This window comes from Dermochelys coriacea, chromosome 7, assembly GCF_009764565.3.
Source record: "Dermochelys coriacea isolate rDerCor1 chromosome 7, rDerCor1.pri.v4, whole genome shotgun sequence".
Classification (NCBI taxonomy): Eukaryota; Metazoa; Chordata; order Testudines; family Dermochelyidae; genus Dermochelys; species Dermochelys coriacea.
Genome location: NC_050074.1, coordinates 30,087,066 through 30,101,405, shown reverse-complemented (window position 1 = coordinate 30,101,405; position 14,340 = coordinate 30,087,066). Strand labels below are relative to the sequence as shown.

General features: G+C 58.9%; 1 protein-coding gene across 4 annotated transcripts in view; it reads left to right on the top strand.

The window, feature by feature from the left end:
- Window positions 1-7,190: 7,190 nt before the first annotated feature.
- The window catches only part of PACS1 (phosphofurin acidic cluster sorting protein 1), a 107,750-nt gene continuing 100,600 nt past the window's right edge, over window positions 7,191-14,340 (top strand). For 2 of the 4 annotated variants that reach the window (XM_038409427.2, XM_038409426.2), the window contains exon 1: window positions 7,357-7,683. In XM_038409427.2, coding sequence (XP_038265355.2) covers window positions 7,424-7,683 — 260 coding nt within the window. In that variant the 5' untranslated portion in view covers window positions 7,357-7,423. Of the gene's footprint in view, window positions 7,684-14,340 lie in introns of all 4 variants that reach the window. The other 2 variants (XM_043519525.1, XM_038409429.2) reach the window with 2 other exon arrangements.

The window sequence follows — 14,340 nt, the reverse complement described above, 5'->3', positions numbered from 1 at the left end:
CTATTTTAAAAAGCCAGTGGGTGCAAAGGGGTAGGTTGCCTTGTAGGGCTGCGCTTTGAGGCATACTCTTCCCTGGCAGGGCCCCCTCTGTTGTAGCAAAACTGCTGTGAGCTGGGTCACTGACCACCCCCTGGGCCTGCAGCCCCTACCGTAGTGTCTCAGCCCTCACTACTTTGGGAAGAGCTTGCCCTGGGCAGAGGGGACAAGCGGCAGCTGCATATGAAGCAGCACAGCTGCTCAGCTACCTCAAAGTGCTTGCCAGTCATTCCCCTGCAGCAGGCAGTGACTTGCCATTGCTCTGTGTGACGCTGGGCTGGGCTAGAACCCAGGAGTCCTGCTAGACAAGCAACAAGCTAGAACCATCAGGCTCTAGCCTTTGTGCCATAGCTGCAGGCTGCTGGCCCCCCTAGCAGGCACCAGCTGTCCTGGAGCTTGGGGCAGTGTTGGCTGTGGCTGGTTGAGAGGGGAAACTTTTCCTTGGCCTCAGCCCAGGTGATCTGTGCCCTTGGCCCTGCTGGGAAACCTGATTCTTGTTTCACCCTAGGGTGCTAGCTAGGAATGTGCCCCTCAGGGCTAACTAGCTCAATCAGCCCAGGGTGGGTCCCTCCAGCTACTATTCCCCACCCCAGGTCAGAGCCATGGTCTTGTCCTCTCTAGTGGCTGGGTAGGTGGGATCCAAACTCCAGCTCCTTTCTGCCCTGATGCCTGTACTTTCCTTCCTGCTGTTGGTCCTAGCAGCTGCAGCCCTGTGGCATGGCAACACCTGTGCTGCCTGAGCCCATGGTACACTCACTGCAATGCAGAGCAGTGGGCACAGCACAGCCTGGGCACAGGAGCTTTTGGGCACAGGGAGGGATGGCAGGGGGACTGGGCTTCCTACTGTCCATCACCTTGAGAGTGGGGAGCTAGGGGCTGCCTTGCTCTGCAGCTGGGAGTGTCTCTAAAGCTGCTCAAGGAAAGGTGCTGTCCTCCTCTCCCCCGCCCCCGCCCCCGCCCCCCAATTGCCAGCAAGCATGCAGGTCTTTGCCATGTGCTGGGAGAGGGGACTACTTGTAGCTGCCTCACAGGTTGAGAATGGAGCTGAGGAGTGGATAGGTCTCGCTGTCTGCTGAGCTGGCATTTGGGCATGTATGGCACTGAAGCAGCTGGGGGCATTCTTTCCCTGGGGAGAGGCCCCCCCCACCCCTTTGCAGTAACTAACCTTGCCAGCTGGAGCCTGGGGCTTGCACCCTGGGGAAAGCAGGTGGGTGGCACAGCCTTGGTGCTTGCCTGGCCCAAGGTGGCTGTAGGCCAGAGCTCTGCCAGCCATGTCATTTACATGACCTCCCAGAGTTGGGGAAGGGAAAGCTGAGGCCAGGTAAGCACTGTGACCTAATGCTGCCCTTTGGTGGTAATGGGTACAGCAGGTTGGCTGCATGGCAAGGGGTCAGCCTGGGTTCCTGACAGGTCCCTGTTCCCCAATACTCATCTATGACCCTTCTCATGCCTTCCATTCTGCCCCTGCAAATGGGGAAACGGATGAAGAGCTGGGCCTAGACCTCGGGACTCCTGTCCCAACTCTGTGCCAGAGGCTGCTCTCTTTTCAGGCTCCAGTCCCGCCGTTGCTGGGGGGAGCTCTTGGGCTGGGGCTAGCGGCTGGAGCCCAAGATGGTGCATCGCAGTGGATGGGGCTGCTGGAATGATTTGTATTGTGGGGGTGCTGAGAGCCATTGAACCATACTAAACCCTGTATATAATGGAAACCACTTCAAGCCAGAGGGTGCAGCAGCACCCCTAGTTCTAGCAACTCTGGCAGTGGGAGAAAAGTGTGTCAGTGCTCTCAGGCTGGTTTCCTGCCCTGCCTTTCCCCCAACCATTCCTTTACGGGCATAGAGGAGTCCTGGTGCCCAGAGCTGGGCTGAGTGACTCCCAAGCTGGGGAGGTCTCTCCCAAGCCAGCATAGGCCCAGTCCCCCTGCACTAGCATAACGGGCAATGGATGGTGCCAGTAGAGGGCAGAGAAATGTGTGCTTGAGTAGGGGCTCTACCTACCTGGAGGCTTAGTGGGAGGGAGGGGGAACTGCATGGAGGTGGGGGGAATGGGGCTGGGAAGGGGGATGGAGAGGATTAGTGGGAAGAGGGGCTGGCCAGGGCAGTGTGGTGGGGTGGGCAGAGATGGTTAGTGGGAAGGGTGGGAAGAGGGACAGGGGCTGGATTAGCAGGTGGGGGCACAGGGTTAATGTGGGAGATGGGCTGGGTTAGTCAGACAGGGGAGGTTAGGGGAGGGTGAGAAGGAGGGAGAGGATTAGAAGGAGGGCCAGTTTGGGGCAGAGAGATTGGGAAGGGGGACAGGTTAGTGGGGAGGGGTCTGAGGGGGTTAGTGGTGGGGGAGGAGGCAGTGTGGTGGGTGGGCAAGAGGATTAGAGGGGGGCAGAGGAGGTTAATGGGAGGGAGGGCTGGGGGCCAGGTTAGTGGGGAGGGGGTTAGTGGTAGGATGGGAAGGGGGGGAGGCAATAGGGTGGACAGCCAGAGAGGATTAAAGGGGGTTAGTGGAAGGTAGGGTGGGCTGGGTCAGTGGGGAGGATGGGAAGGTGGCTGGGGCCAGGTTAGCGGGGAGGGGGCAGAGTGGGTTAGTAGTAGGGTGGGAAGGGGGGAGGCAGTGGGATGGGTGGGCAGAGAGGATTAGAGGGGGTGGGCAGAGGGGGTTGGTGGGAAGGGGGAGGCAGTGGGATGGGTGGGCAGAGGGGGGGGCTGGGTTGGTGGGAAGGGGGGAGGCAGTGGGATGCGTGTGCAGAGGGGGTTAGTGGGAGGGGACTGGGTTGGTGGGAAGGGGGAGGCAGTGGGATGCGTGGGCAGAGGGGGTTAGTGGGGGGGCTGGGTTGGTGGGATGGGTGAGCAGAGGGGGTTAGTGGGAGGGAGGGCTGGGTTGGTGGGAAGGAGGCAGTGGGATGGGTGGGCAGAGGGGGTTAGTGGGAGGGGGGGCTGGGTGGGTGGGAAGGGGGGAGGCAGTGGGATGGGTGGGCAGAGGGGGTTAGTGGGAGGGGGGGCTGGGTGGGTGGGAAGGGGGGAGGCAGTGGGATGGGTGGGCAGAGGGGGTTAGCGGGAGGGGGGAGGCAGTGGGATGGGTGGGAGGCGGGGGTTAGCGGGAGGGGGGCTGGGTGGGCGGAGGGGGGAGGCAGTGGGATGGGTGGGCAGAGGGGGTTAGCGGGAGGGGGGCTGGGTGGGTGGGAAGGGGGGAGGCAGTGGGATGGGTGGGCGGAGGGGGTTAGCGGGAGGGGGGAGGCAGTGGGATGGCTGGGAGGCGGGGGTTAGCGGGAGGGGGGAGGCAGTGGGATGGGTGGGCGGAGGGGGTTAGCGGGAGGGGGGAGGCAGTGGGATGGGTGGGCGGAGGGAGTTAGCGGGAGGGGGGAGGCAGTGGGATGGGTGGGCGGAGGGGGTTAGCGGGAGGGGGGGCTGGGTGGGTGGGAAGGGGGGAGGCAGTGGGATGGGTGGGCGGAGGGGGTTAGCGGGGGAGGCAGTGGGATGGGTGGGAGGCGGGGGTTAGCGGGAGGGGGGCTGGGTGGGTGGGAAGGGGGGAGGCAGTGGGATGGGTGGGAGGCGGGGGCTGGGTGGGCGGAGGGGGGAGGCAGTGGGATGGGTGGGCAGAGGGGGTTAGCGGGAGGGGGGCTGGGTTAGCGGGAGGGGGGAGGCAGTGGGATGGGTGGGAGGCGGGGGTTAGCGGGGGAGGCAGTGGGATGGGTGGGAGGCGGGGGTTAGCGGGAGGGGGGCTGGGTGGGTGGGAAGGGGGGAGGCAGTGGGATGGGTGGGAGGCGGGGGCTGGGTGGGCGGAGGGGGGAGGCAGTGGGATGGGTGGGCAGAGGGGGGTTAGCGGGAGGGGGGCTGGGTTAGCGGGAGGGGGGAGGCAGTGGGATGGGTGGGCGGAGGGGGTTAGCGGGAGGGGGGAGGCAGTGGGATGGGTGGGAGGCGGGGGCTGGGTGGGCGGAGGGGGGAGGCAGTGGGATGGGTGGGCAGAGGGGGTTAGCGGGAGGGGGGAGGCAGTGGGATGGGTGGGCGGAGGGGGTTAGCGGGAGGGGGGCTGGGTGGGTGGGAAGGGGGAGGCAGTGGGATGGGTGGGCGGAGGGGGTTAGCGGGAGGGGGCTGGGTGGGCGGAGGGGGAGGCAGTGGGATGGGTGGGCGGAGGGGGTTAGCGGGAGGGGGGGAGGCAGTGGGATGGGTGGGCAGAGGGGGTTAGCGGGAGGGGGGAGGCAGTGGGATGGGTGGGCGGAGGGGGTTAGCGGGGGGGGCTGGGTGGGTGGGAGGCAGTGGGATGGGTGGGAGGCGGGGGTTAGCGGGAGGGGGGAGGCAGTGGGATGGGTGGGCGGAGGGGGTTAGCGGGAGGGGGGAGGCAGTGGGATGGGTGGGAGGCGGGGGTTAGCGGGAGGGGGGGCTGGGTGGGTGGGAAGGGGGGAGGCAGTGGGATGGGTGGGCAGAGGGGGTTAGCGGGAGGGGGGCTGGGTGGGCAGAGGGGGGAGGCAGTGGGATGGGTGGGCGGAGGGGGTTAGCGGGAGGGGGGAGGCAGTGGGATGGGTGGGCAGAGGGGGTTAGCGGGAGGGGGGAGGCAGTGGGATGGGTGGGCGGAGGGGGTTAGCGGGGGGGGCTGGGTGGGTGGGAGGCAGTGGGATGGGTGGGAGGCGGGGGTTAGCGGGAGGGGGGAGGCAGTGGGATGGGTGGGCGGAGGGGGTTAGCGGGAGGGGGGGCTGGGTGGGTGGGAAGGGGGGAGGCAGTGGGATGGGTGGGCGGAGGGGTTAGCGGGAGGGGGGAGGCAGTGGGGATGGGTGGGAGGCGGGGGTTAGCGGGAGGGGGGCTGGGTGGGTGGGAAGGGGGGAGGCAGTGGGATGGGTGGGAGGCGGGGGTTAGCGGGAGGGGGGCTGGGTGGGTGGGAAGGGGGGAGGCAGTGGGATGGGTGGGAGGCGGGGGCTGGGTGGGCGGAGGGGGGAGGCAGTGGGATGGGTGGGCGGAGGGGGTTAGCGGGAGGGGGGAGGCAGTGGGATGGGTGGGCGGAGGGGGTTAGCGGGAGGGGGGCTGGGTGGGTGGGAAGGGGGGAGGCAGTGGGATGGGTGGGAGGCGGGGGTTAGCGGGAGGGGGGCTGGGTGGGTGGGAAGGGGGGAGGCAGTGGGATGGGTGGGAGGCGGGGGTTAGCGGGAGGGGGGCTGGGTGGGCGGAGGGGGGAGGCAGTGGGATGGGTGGGCAGAGGGGGTTAGTGGGAGGGGGGGCTGGGTGGGTGGGAAGGGGGGAGGCAGTGGGATGGGTGGGAGGCGGGGGCTGGGTGGGCGGAGGGGGGAGGCAGTGGGATGGGTGGGCAGAGGGGGTTAGCGGGAGGGGGGAGGCAGTGGGATGGGTGGGCGGAGGGGGTTAGCGGGAGTGGGGAGGCAGTGGGATGGGTGGGAGGCGGGGGTTAGCGGGAGGGGGGCTGGGTGGGTGGGAAGGGGGGAGGCAGTGGGATGGGTGGGCGGAGGGGGTTAGCGGGAGGGGGGAGGCAGTGGGATGGGTGGGAGGCGGGGGTTAGCGGGAGGGGGGCTGGGTGGGTGGGAAGGGGGGAGGCAGTGGGATGGGTGGGCGGAGGGGGTTAGCGGGAGGGGGGAGGCAGTGGGATGGGTGGGCAGAGGGGGTTAGTGGGAGGGGGGGCTGGGTGGGTGGGAAGGGGGGAGGCAGTGGGATGGGTGGGAGGCGGGGGCTGGGTGGGCGGAGGGGGGAGGCAGTGGGATGGGTGGGCAGAGGGGGTTAGCGGGAGGGGGGAGGCAGTGGGATGGGTGGGCAGAGGGGGTTAGCGGGAGGGGGGAGGCAGTGGGATGGGTGGGCGGAGGGGGTTAGCGGGAGGGGGGGCTGGGTGGGTGGGAAGGGGGGAGGCAGTGGGATGGGTGGGCGGAGGGGGTTAGCGGGAGGGGGGAGGCAGTGGGATGGGTGGGAGGCGGGGGTTAGCGGGAGGGGGGCTGGGTGGGTGGGAAGGGGGGAGGCAGTGGGATGGGTGGGCGGAGGGGGTTAGCGGGAGGGGGGCTGGGTGGGCAGAGGGGGGAGGCAGTGGGATGGGTGGGCGGAGGGGGTTAGCGGGAGGGGGGAGGCAGTGGGATGGGTGGGCAGAGGGGTTAGCGGGAGGGGGGAGGCAGTGGGATGGGTGGGCGGAGGGGGTTAGCGGGGGGGGGCTGGGTGGGTGGGAGGCAGTGGGATGGGTGGGAGGCGGGGGTTAGCGGGAGGGGGAAGGCAGTGGGATGGGTGGGCGGAGGGGGTTAGCGGGAGGGGGGCTGGGTGGGTGGGAAGGGGGGAGGCAGTGGGATGGGTGGGAGGCGGGGGTTAGCGGGAGGGGGGCTGGGTGGGTGGGAAGGGGGGAGGCAGTGGGATGGGTGGGAGGCGGGGGTTAGCGGGAGGGGGGCTGGGTGGGCGGAGGGGGGAGGCAGTGGGATGGGTGGGCAGAGGGGGTTAGTGGGAGGGGGGGCTGGGTGGGTGGGAAGGGGGGAGGCGGGGGCTGGGTGGGCGGAGGGGGGAGGCAGTGGGATGGGTGGGCAGAGGGGGTTAGCGGGAGGGGGGAGGCAGTGGGATGGGTGGGCGGAGGGGGTTAGCGGGAGGGGGGCTGGGTGGGTGGGAAGGGGGGAGGCAGTGGGATGGGTGGGCGGAGGGGGTTAGCGGGAGGGGGGAGGCAGTGGGATGGGTGGGAGGCGGGGGTTAGCGGGAGGGGGGCTGGGTGGGTGGGAAGGGGGGAGGCAGTGGGATGGGTGGGCGGAGGGGGTTAGCGGGAGGGGGGCTGGGTGGGTGGGAAGGGGGGAGGCAGTGGGATGGGTGGGAGGCGGGGGTTAGCGGGAGGGGGGCTGGGTGGGTGGAAGGGGGGAGGCAGTGGGATGGGTGGGAGGCGGGGGCTGGTGGGCGGAGGGGGGAGGCAGTGGGATGGGTGGGCAGAGGGGGTTAGCGGGAGGGGGGAGGCAGTGGGATGGGTGGGCGGAGGGGGTTAGCGGGAGGGGGGCTGGGTGGGTGGGAAGGGGGGAGGCAGTGGGATGGGTGGGAGGCGGGGGTTAGCGGGAGGGGGGCTGGGTGGGCGGAGGGGGGAGGCAGTGGGATGGGAGGGGGGCTGGGTGGGTGAGGAGGAGGCTGAGGGGTTTAGGGTGGGGGTGGGAAGGGGGCTGGCTGGGACAGGGAGGTGGGGGTGGGGCGCAGCGGACAGGAGTCGGAGGCGCGCTCCCCGAAGCGGGTCCTCGCAGGGCTCAGCGCCCCCCCGCCCCCATGGGAACGAGCCTGGCGCTCTTGCGGGGTGGGACCGTGGCGAGGCGCGAGTCCCCCCGGTGACCAATCAGGTCGGCGAGCCCTCCCCCGTGCCCGCCTCCTGCCCTCGGGAGCGAGCGGGAGCGAACGGCGGCGGGCGGGAGCGCGCCCAGGGCAACAGGCAGGGCCGGGCAGCGGTGCGGGTCCGGCTCGACTTCATGGCGGAGCGCGGGGGTCCCGGGGGCGGGGGGCAGCGCGTCCCCGCCCCGCAGCCCGCGGCGGCCGCGCTCCCCCAGCAATCTCCCTCGGGGCAGCCCCCGGCCCAGCCCCCGGGCGCGGCGCCCCTGCCCCCCAAGCCGGGCTCCGGGCCCCTCACCCCCGGCGGGGCGGCCCCGGGCGGAGCGGCGGGGCGCCCGGTGCAGATGAACCTGTACGCGACCTGGGAGGTGGATCGGAGCTCGCCCAGCTGCGTGCCCAGGTGAGAGGCTGGTGGGGCGCAGACCGGACCCTCCCCTCCCGTCCCCTCCCCGGAGAGACCCGGCTGGACCTAACGCCCCCCCTCCCCCTCCCCGGAGAGACCCGGCTGGGCTGGACCCCTAGCCCCGGCCCCCATGCCGGGTGACCTGGCGGGAACAGGCCCCCTGCCCACGGAGAATCTCACCTTCACTTACCCCGGGGCCCTTCTCCTACTTCGTCTCCCCAACATCTCCCCCCCGCCCGCCTTGCCCTGCTGCTCCTTCCTAGGGAGTCTCCTCTCTCTGCCTTGCTGTTCCCTTGTCTCCTCCCTGCCACCACCCTGCTCTTCCGTGGAAAAGCCGCAGGGGACCCTGCCCCTGGACCCAGCTCCCTGCTCAGCCTAGCAGTGGCCAGCCCCATGGGATAACCTCCAGGCCCTCCTATCGCAGTGGTGGGCTCTGTAGGATACCAGGGCCCCACTGCTGTGGCGGCCCATCGGAACCACAGTCCCTGCTTGGGAACGTGTGTCTGCTCCTGAGCCCAGAGGGACCAGCATGGGGCACCCCCTCCCTGCTCCCTATCCATCCATCCCCATGGGAACCATCCCTCTGGAAGCTAGGTGAAACCCAATTCTGTTTCCTACCCCAAGTATCCACGAGAGAGATCAACTTCCTCTGCCCCACATCTTCCCCATCTTGTGGGTGCAACATGCCCACAGCCACCTCAGGGGAAAGCACCCTTCTCTCTCTCAGGTATGTGCCCAGGGGCCCACTGTGTTCCCTTTCTCCTTGTGCCTGAACCCAGGGCACGCCTCCTTCCTAAAAATGCTAGTTGTTGTGAAAGCCCAATTGATGGTGTTGGGCTGGCGGATGGGGGCTGCTGCCTGGTTGTGCCTGGCTAGGGAGAGGCATGTGGCTACTGTGAGATAATCAGCCCTCTCAGTTCATTGATTGATTGTTTATTTTTAGCGCCGTTCCTTCCATTCTGCCAGAGTCCAGGTGACTCATTGTCATTCTGCTCCCGTGCTGCTGCTGTGGCAGGGATTGTAATTGCTGTGCCTATCTGTTTGGGATATTTTTCTGCTATGTCCAACACATCCGGCTGTTGCTGTATTGTGGCGATTTGCGGTCTCCAAGGCGACTTCCTACATGCTAAAGGGCACCCCAATCTCAAACAGGGTGGCAGCACAACACACTTACTTGCACATTTCTTAGCTCACAGAGCATTGGCCTCAGACTTGCCTCCCACCCCACTGGAGGGTTTAAAAACCAGCCAACCGTTCTTGTTGATTTCTTGGATGTTTGGATGAGAATTCAGGTTTTTTCCACCCAGTGCATTTAGGATCTGCTCTGTATTCAAATGCATTCAACACCCCTTTAAGAATAATGCTTGTAGCTCATGAACCAAACCTGCACCGAGGTCCGCCTCCAGTAAGCAATCCTGCTTCTCCAGAGAACGCTTAGCAGTGGATCCTCCAGGTTTCCCTGCCTAAATAGGTAACTGGTCTATATATATATATATATATATATATATATATATATATATATATATATATATATATATATATTTTTCATGGTTTGCTCAAGGCACTAAATTGCTTGTATTTTATTGTAAATAAAATGGCAAACTATGCAGCTAGTGATGAGTGAGGCTCACTGTAGAGGGGACAGGCTGCCTCAGGTAGCTTGTGGTCTGCCTTGGATGGGGTATATAATGTTTGTTATTTCACGCCCCTTTTCCATGTCTTTCTTATGGTGGTCCATTTCTGAGGAAGTGGCAGGTTAATGTGTTGTGTATGCAGAGTTTGGTTGTTCTAGGTGAAAGCTACTTATAAAACAAATGGAGTGAAAGTTTTTTGCATGTGTGATTATACCAAGCTAAATTGTGCTCACTTGAGAGGATGGTCTCATAATTCAGTCCTGGGCTAGTGCCTTAGGAGATCTGGGTTCAGTTCCTGGCTCTGTCACAGATTTCCTGTGTGTCCTTGCGCGAGTCCCTTCATCTTTCTTGGCCTCAGTTTCCTATTCATGAGATAGGGAATTAAACCTCCCAGCCCACAAAGCTTTGAAGACAAATTCAGTAATATTTGAGGCACTTGGATGTGATGGTCAGGAGGGCCTTATAAAAATACTAGATGGTAACAAAGTTAGTACTAAGACTAAGCTGAATCTATGCAGTGTTGTAGCTGTGTTGGTCCCAGGAGACTAGAGAGACATGGTGAGTGAGGTAATATCTTTTATTGGACCAACTTCTGTTGCGGGGGAGAGAGACGAGCTTTTGAGCTACACAGAGATCTTCAGGACAGAAGAGCTCTGTGTGTTTAGAAAGCTTGTTCCTCTCACCCACAGAAGTTAGTCCAATAAAAGGGATTACCTCACCCACCTTGTCTCTCTAAACTGAATCTTGACCTTTTCCACAAGAGAGAGTAAGGTGCATTTGGTTTTTAAGACCTAACTACTGCTCTTTGTGCTAACTAGACACCTCTAGGCCATTAAGGTCCATATTTCAGCGCTATTTGAGTACTGGCTCAGTATCTCGGTATACTTCCCCTTGGGCTACTTTTGCCCTCCCTGAGGCATTTCTGGGCCTGCCACACATGGCAAACTTTTCTTGTCTGCATTCCCCTCTCCCCTGCTGTGAGCTTTTGCTAGAAAACTGTGCTGTGCACACAGTTTCTGCTGGTCAAAGAGTTAGATTGATTATCTGGGAGAAAAGGACCATTCCAGATGAATGTGCCCTCTTTGTAAAGGCTGCCGTTGTCTCTCTTTCAGCACTTAGCTCATTGTGCACGTCCTAGTCAAAGTCACTGACATTTTCAGGAAGAGCTCTGAAACCTTCTTAGGAAAGGTTTCAGAGTAGCAGCCATGTTAGTCTGTATCAGCAAAAAGAAATGTATCCGATGAAGTGAGCTGTAGCTCATGGAAGCTTATGCTCAAATATATTTTAGTCTCTAAGTTGCCACATTTTCCTCCTAGGAAAGGTGCCCTGATTGCGAATTATCAGCTCCTGTAGCATTTTGTCATGTGATTGCTTCTCTTTCCAGATGGACTGCTAAGGTCAGGCTTGTGTTACACACACCTCACCTCCCAGTCTGTAGGAGGTACCTACAGGCTACCAGGCTGGTAGCTAAATTGTTTCATTATCCATCCAAAAAGAGAGCAGATTTAGGGCCTGATGTTTTTTCCCCAGAGGTCCTGAGCAGCTCCTGCTCCCATTCACTTCAGCTGGAGCTAGGGAAGCTTGCCACCTCTGAAAAGCAGACTTAGTGCAGGCCTTCCCAGTACCCACAGATTGCTGATGTTTTGGTCCTAGTCAGCTTTAAAGGAGAATGTAGAGCCATGTTCTGCACCAGGGTTCTGTACTGCATTTCAGCATGCTGCTTTGGCTGTCCAGGACCATCCCTTTGTTGGGATCTTGGCTCTTTGTGGCTGAACGTTCAGTGCTAGTTCAAGTGTCTTCACAAGATGGAAACCTCCTTTCTCATTTTAGTGGATGGCGGGTGGGGAGGGGGTGGGGGGAGCAGAGAGTCTGCTGTAATCTCCCCCGTCACTAGCCGGATTCCTAGATTATAAAGCCAGAAAGGACCCTTGTGATCATCTGCTCTGACCTCCTGTCTATTGCAGGCCATATGACTTCCCTGGATAAGGAACCTTAAGTCAGTGAGGATATCAGAGATTAATTTTGCTTCTCATGTACAAAGCAAATTGAAAACCTACAGCCTGAACAGGTTTCAGAGTAGCAGCCGTGTTAGTCTGTATTCGCAAAAAGAAAAGGAGTACTCGTGGCACCTTAGAGACTAACAAATTTATTAGAGCATAAGCTTTCGTGAGCATCCGATGAAGTGAGCTGTAGCTCACGAAAGCTTATGCTCTAATAAATTTGTTAGTCTCTAAGGTGCCACAAGTACTCCTTTTCTTTTAGCATGAACAGGGACTCTGAGGCACTACTGACTGAGCTAGCCAAGCTTCTAGGGGCCCAGGAGTCGAAGGACCATGGGGCCTGGTTTCTTTCTCCCCTAGAGGGAGTCCATCTGAGTTAGGTTTGAGGCATGTTGGTTGTGGGTACTGCATGCTCATGGCCTTGTAGCTAAACTGGGGGCTTGTTCTCCAGGGCTATTTCTTGTGGTCATTACTCCAGAATTGCTTTTACATTGATCCACCATTCATAGATAAAATCTCAGCCCGTGTTATAACTTCCTCTGCTGTGAAGATGACAGGACCTCCTTTTTTGCCCTGTAGACTCGGGGTGATTTGTTTACTACATTTTTATGGCCTCGCCATTTACCGTACATCACCATAGCGGGCATGATTCTGGTTGAGAGGCTGGCTCCTGTGTCTTCCACATAAAACTCTGAGCCACTTGGGTTTGTTTGTCTCTTGTATCTCACCCATCTGCTAATCCCTGGTGTTTGGTAGATGTAACTGGCATGCAGAGAGTTCCTGAGAAAATGCAGTAGGCCAGGCCTCCTCTTGTTGGCGGCGGCTGCTGCTGCTGTGAGAGTCCTATGGCAGTTTTGAAACGCAGCTGTACCAGAGAGTGGTTTGTTATACCTGCCGTGCAGCGCTCCATTGCCCTCGAGGAGCGGGGGGGGGGAGATAAATCCAAGAAATGTGTTTTCCCCATTATCCTCAATTATTGTGGTGAAGGGCAAAGTGAGAAAATGTGCCTGCATTGGCAAGTGTCCATGGTGATTTGTCATGGTTGCATTAAGAAATAAACGCAGGCAGGGATTTATCAACCTTGGTGGTTCTACTCTCCCTCCCTTCCCTAATCTTGTAACAAGGAAGCCCTCCATGGTTTTGTAACCTGTTTCTGTGTCTTGGTGGTAACTTGTTTCATGTTTCCTACCTTCCAGAGGTGGTATGATGAGAGGGGTCCTCTGCTGTCTGCGAGTTTGGTTCCTGAGCAACTTAACCATTTTTGTGACATGCTTCATGTATTTGCCGCAGTTTACAGATGGAGGAATTTGAGTCCTACAGAAATCAAATGAATGTCTAGCAGAGCTAGGAATGGAACCAGGATCTCCAAATTCTAAGTTCCCTGCTCTAACCCTTCCTCCCAGAGCTGCAAATAGAACCTAGGAGTCCTGGCTGGCTCCTGCTAGAGCATGTTAGTCTGCCAGCCAGGGAGGGTATGGAGGTGTACAAGATCATCTTTAATTTACACGTGCCCATGCCTTAGAGCCTTAATTATAATTTTTAAACAGCAACATGGCTGATCAGATTTCAGATTGGGAACAAAATCTGAAAATAGCTATGAAAAATGCAGACCCACACACATGTGTGGAAAAAACAGGAGTTGTCAAGGCTTGAGTTTAGTGTGCAAGCAGCACGTTTTGGGATTAATTGGTAGAACACCAATGGACTAAGAAGCAGAGGAAAGGAGGCCAGGATTTCCAGAGCCTTAACCCTGTCCCGCCACTAACTGTCACCTGGGGCAAGTCATTTTGTCTCTCTTTCTCTGGCTCCGAAGGGGGGCCACTTGCCTATTTACCAGAGATTGTGAGGAGTAATGTTTTTATGCAGAGCTGTGGAAGTATCCATGCTGAAAGATGCCATGAAAGTCTTTAGCCTCCTGTGGTGATAAGATGCTCAGAATTTGAGCATGCAAAACCTGAGCAGAATCCTTGTATATTTTGTTGCCCTGCTACTTCATAAAACAGGAGCAGATGAGAAACACACCCACACACCAGCTGTAAATTAAAGAATAAAATCGTGCTGTTCTAGGATGCGCGCGCGCGCGTGCACACACACGGCTGTAAATTAAATAATAAAATCTTGCTGTTCTAGGACAAAATTCTTTTTTAAAAACTCCATGGAACTTGGATAACAAGCAGACTCAACCTCAATCTCCAGGTATCATTAGTCAGCAAACCTGAACAAGCTTTGGTTTCAAAGAAAATACAAATTTCTCAAGGAACTTGGAGACTTCAAACAATTGGGAGAGGAGATCTTTGTGTTTAAAAAGAACTCAAAATGCTCCTTTCTGTCTGAAAATGTTGTGCCTTTGGTAGATAAGTGACACTTAAAAGGCCTCCGATGCATCCGATGAAGTGAGCTGTAGCTCACGAAAGCTTATGCTCAAATAAATGTTAGTCTCTAAGGTGCCACAAGTACTCCTTTTCTTTTTGCGAATACAGACTAACACGGCTGCTACTCTGAAACCTGTTAAAAGGCCTATAACTGAAGGAAGATAACCAAGTATATTTTTCTTTGCACAGTGTACAGTGAGTTGTGTATATTCAATTTCATTATTTCCCTGCCAACTTGATTGGCTAGTCAATTTCTTCTTTCCTGAAAACATCAATAAGGGGGGAGAGAGAAATTATTGTAGATTTTTAATTGCCTTTAAGATCCTGCCCTTGAAGGGTAGGGAATGGGGAGGGGGGAGAACAGGTTGCGTCCCTTTTAAATTAGGCCCAAATGTAAATTTTATTTTCAGATTGAAAACAGCCCCTTTAATAATTAAGACATTTTTTTACAATTTGACTCTAAGATTGTGTCCCTTAAGATCTCAAGTCATTGGCAACAAATATACTGATTTAAATGTTTACACAAGCTTTTTAAACAAATATTTGATCTTGTATTTAACATCTGACATGTTGCAGAGAGCTGCTTTTCTTGCATTGTTTTATAGGCTAACAAAGCTAGTATCCGCTGTGAAATTTAGAAGCCTGAGT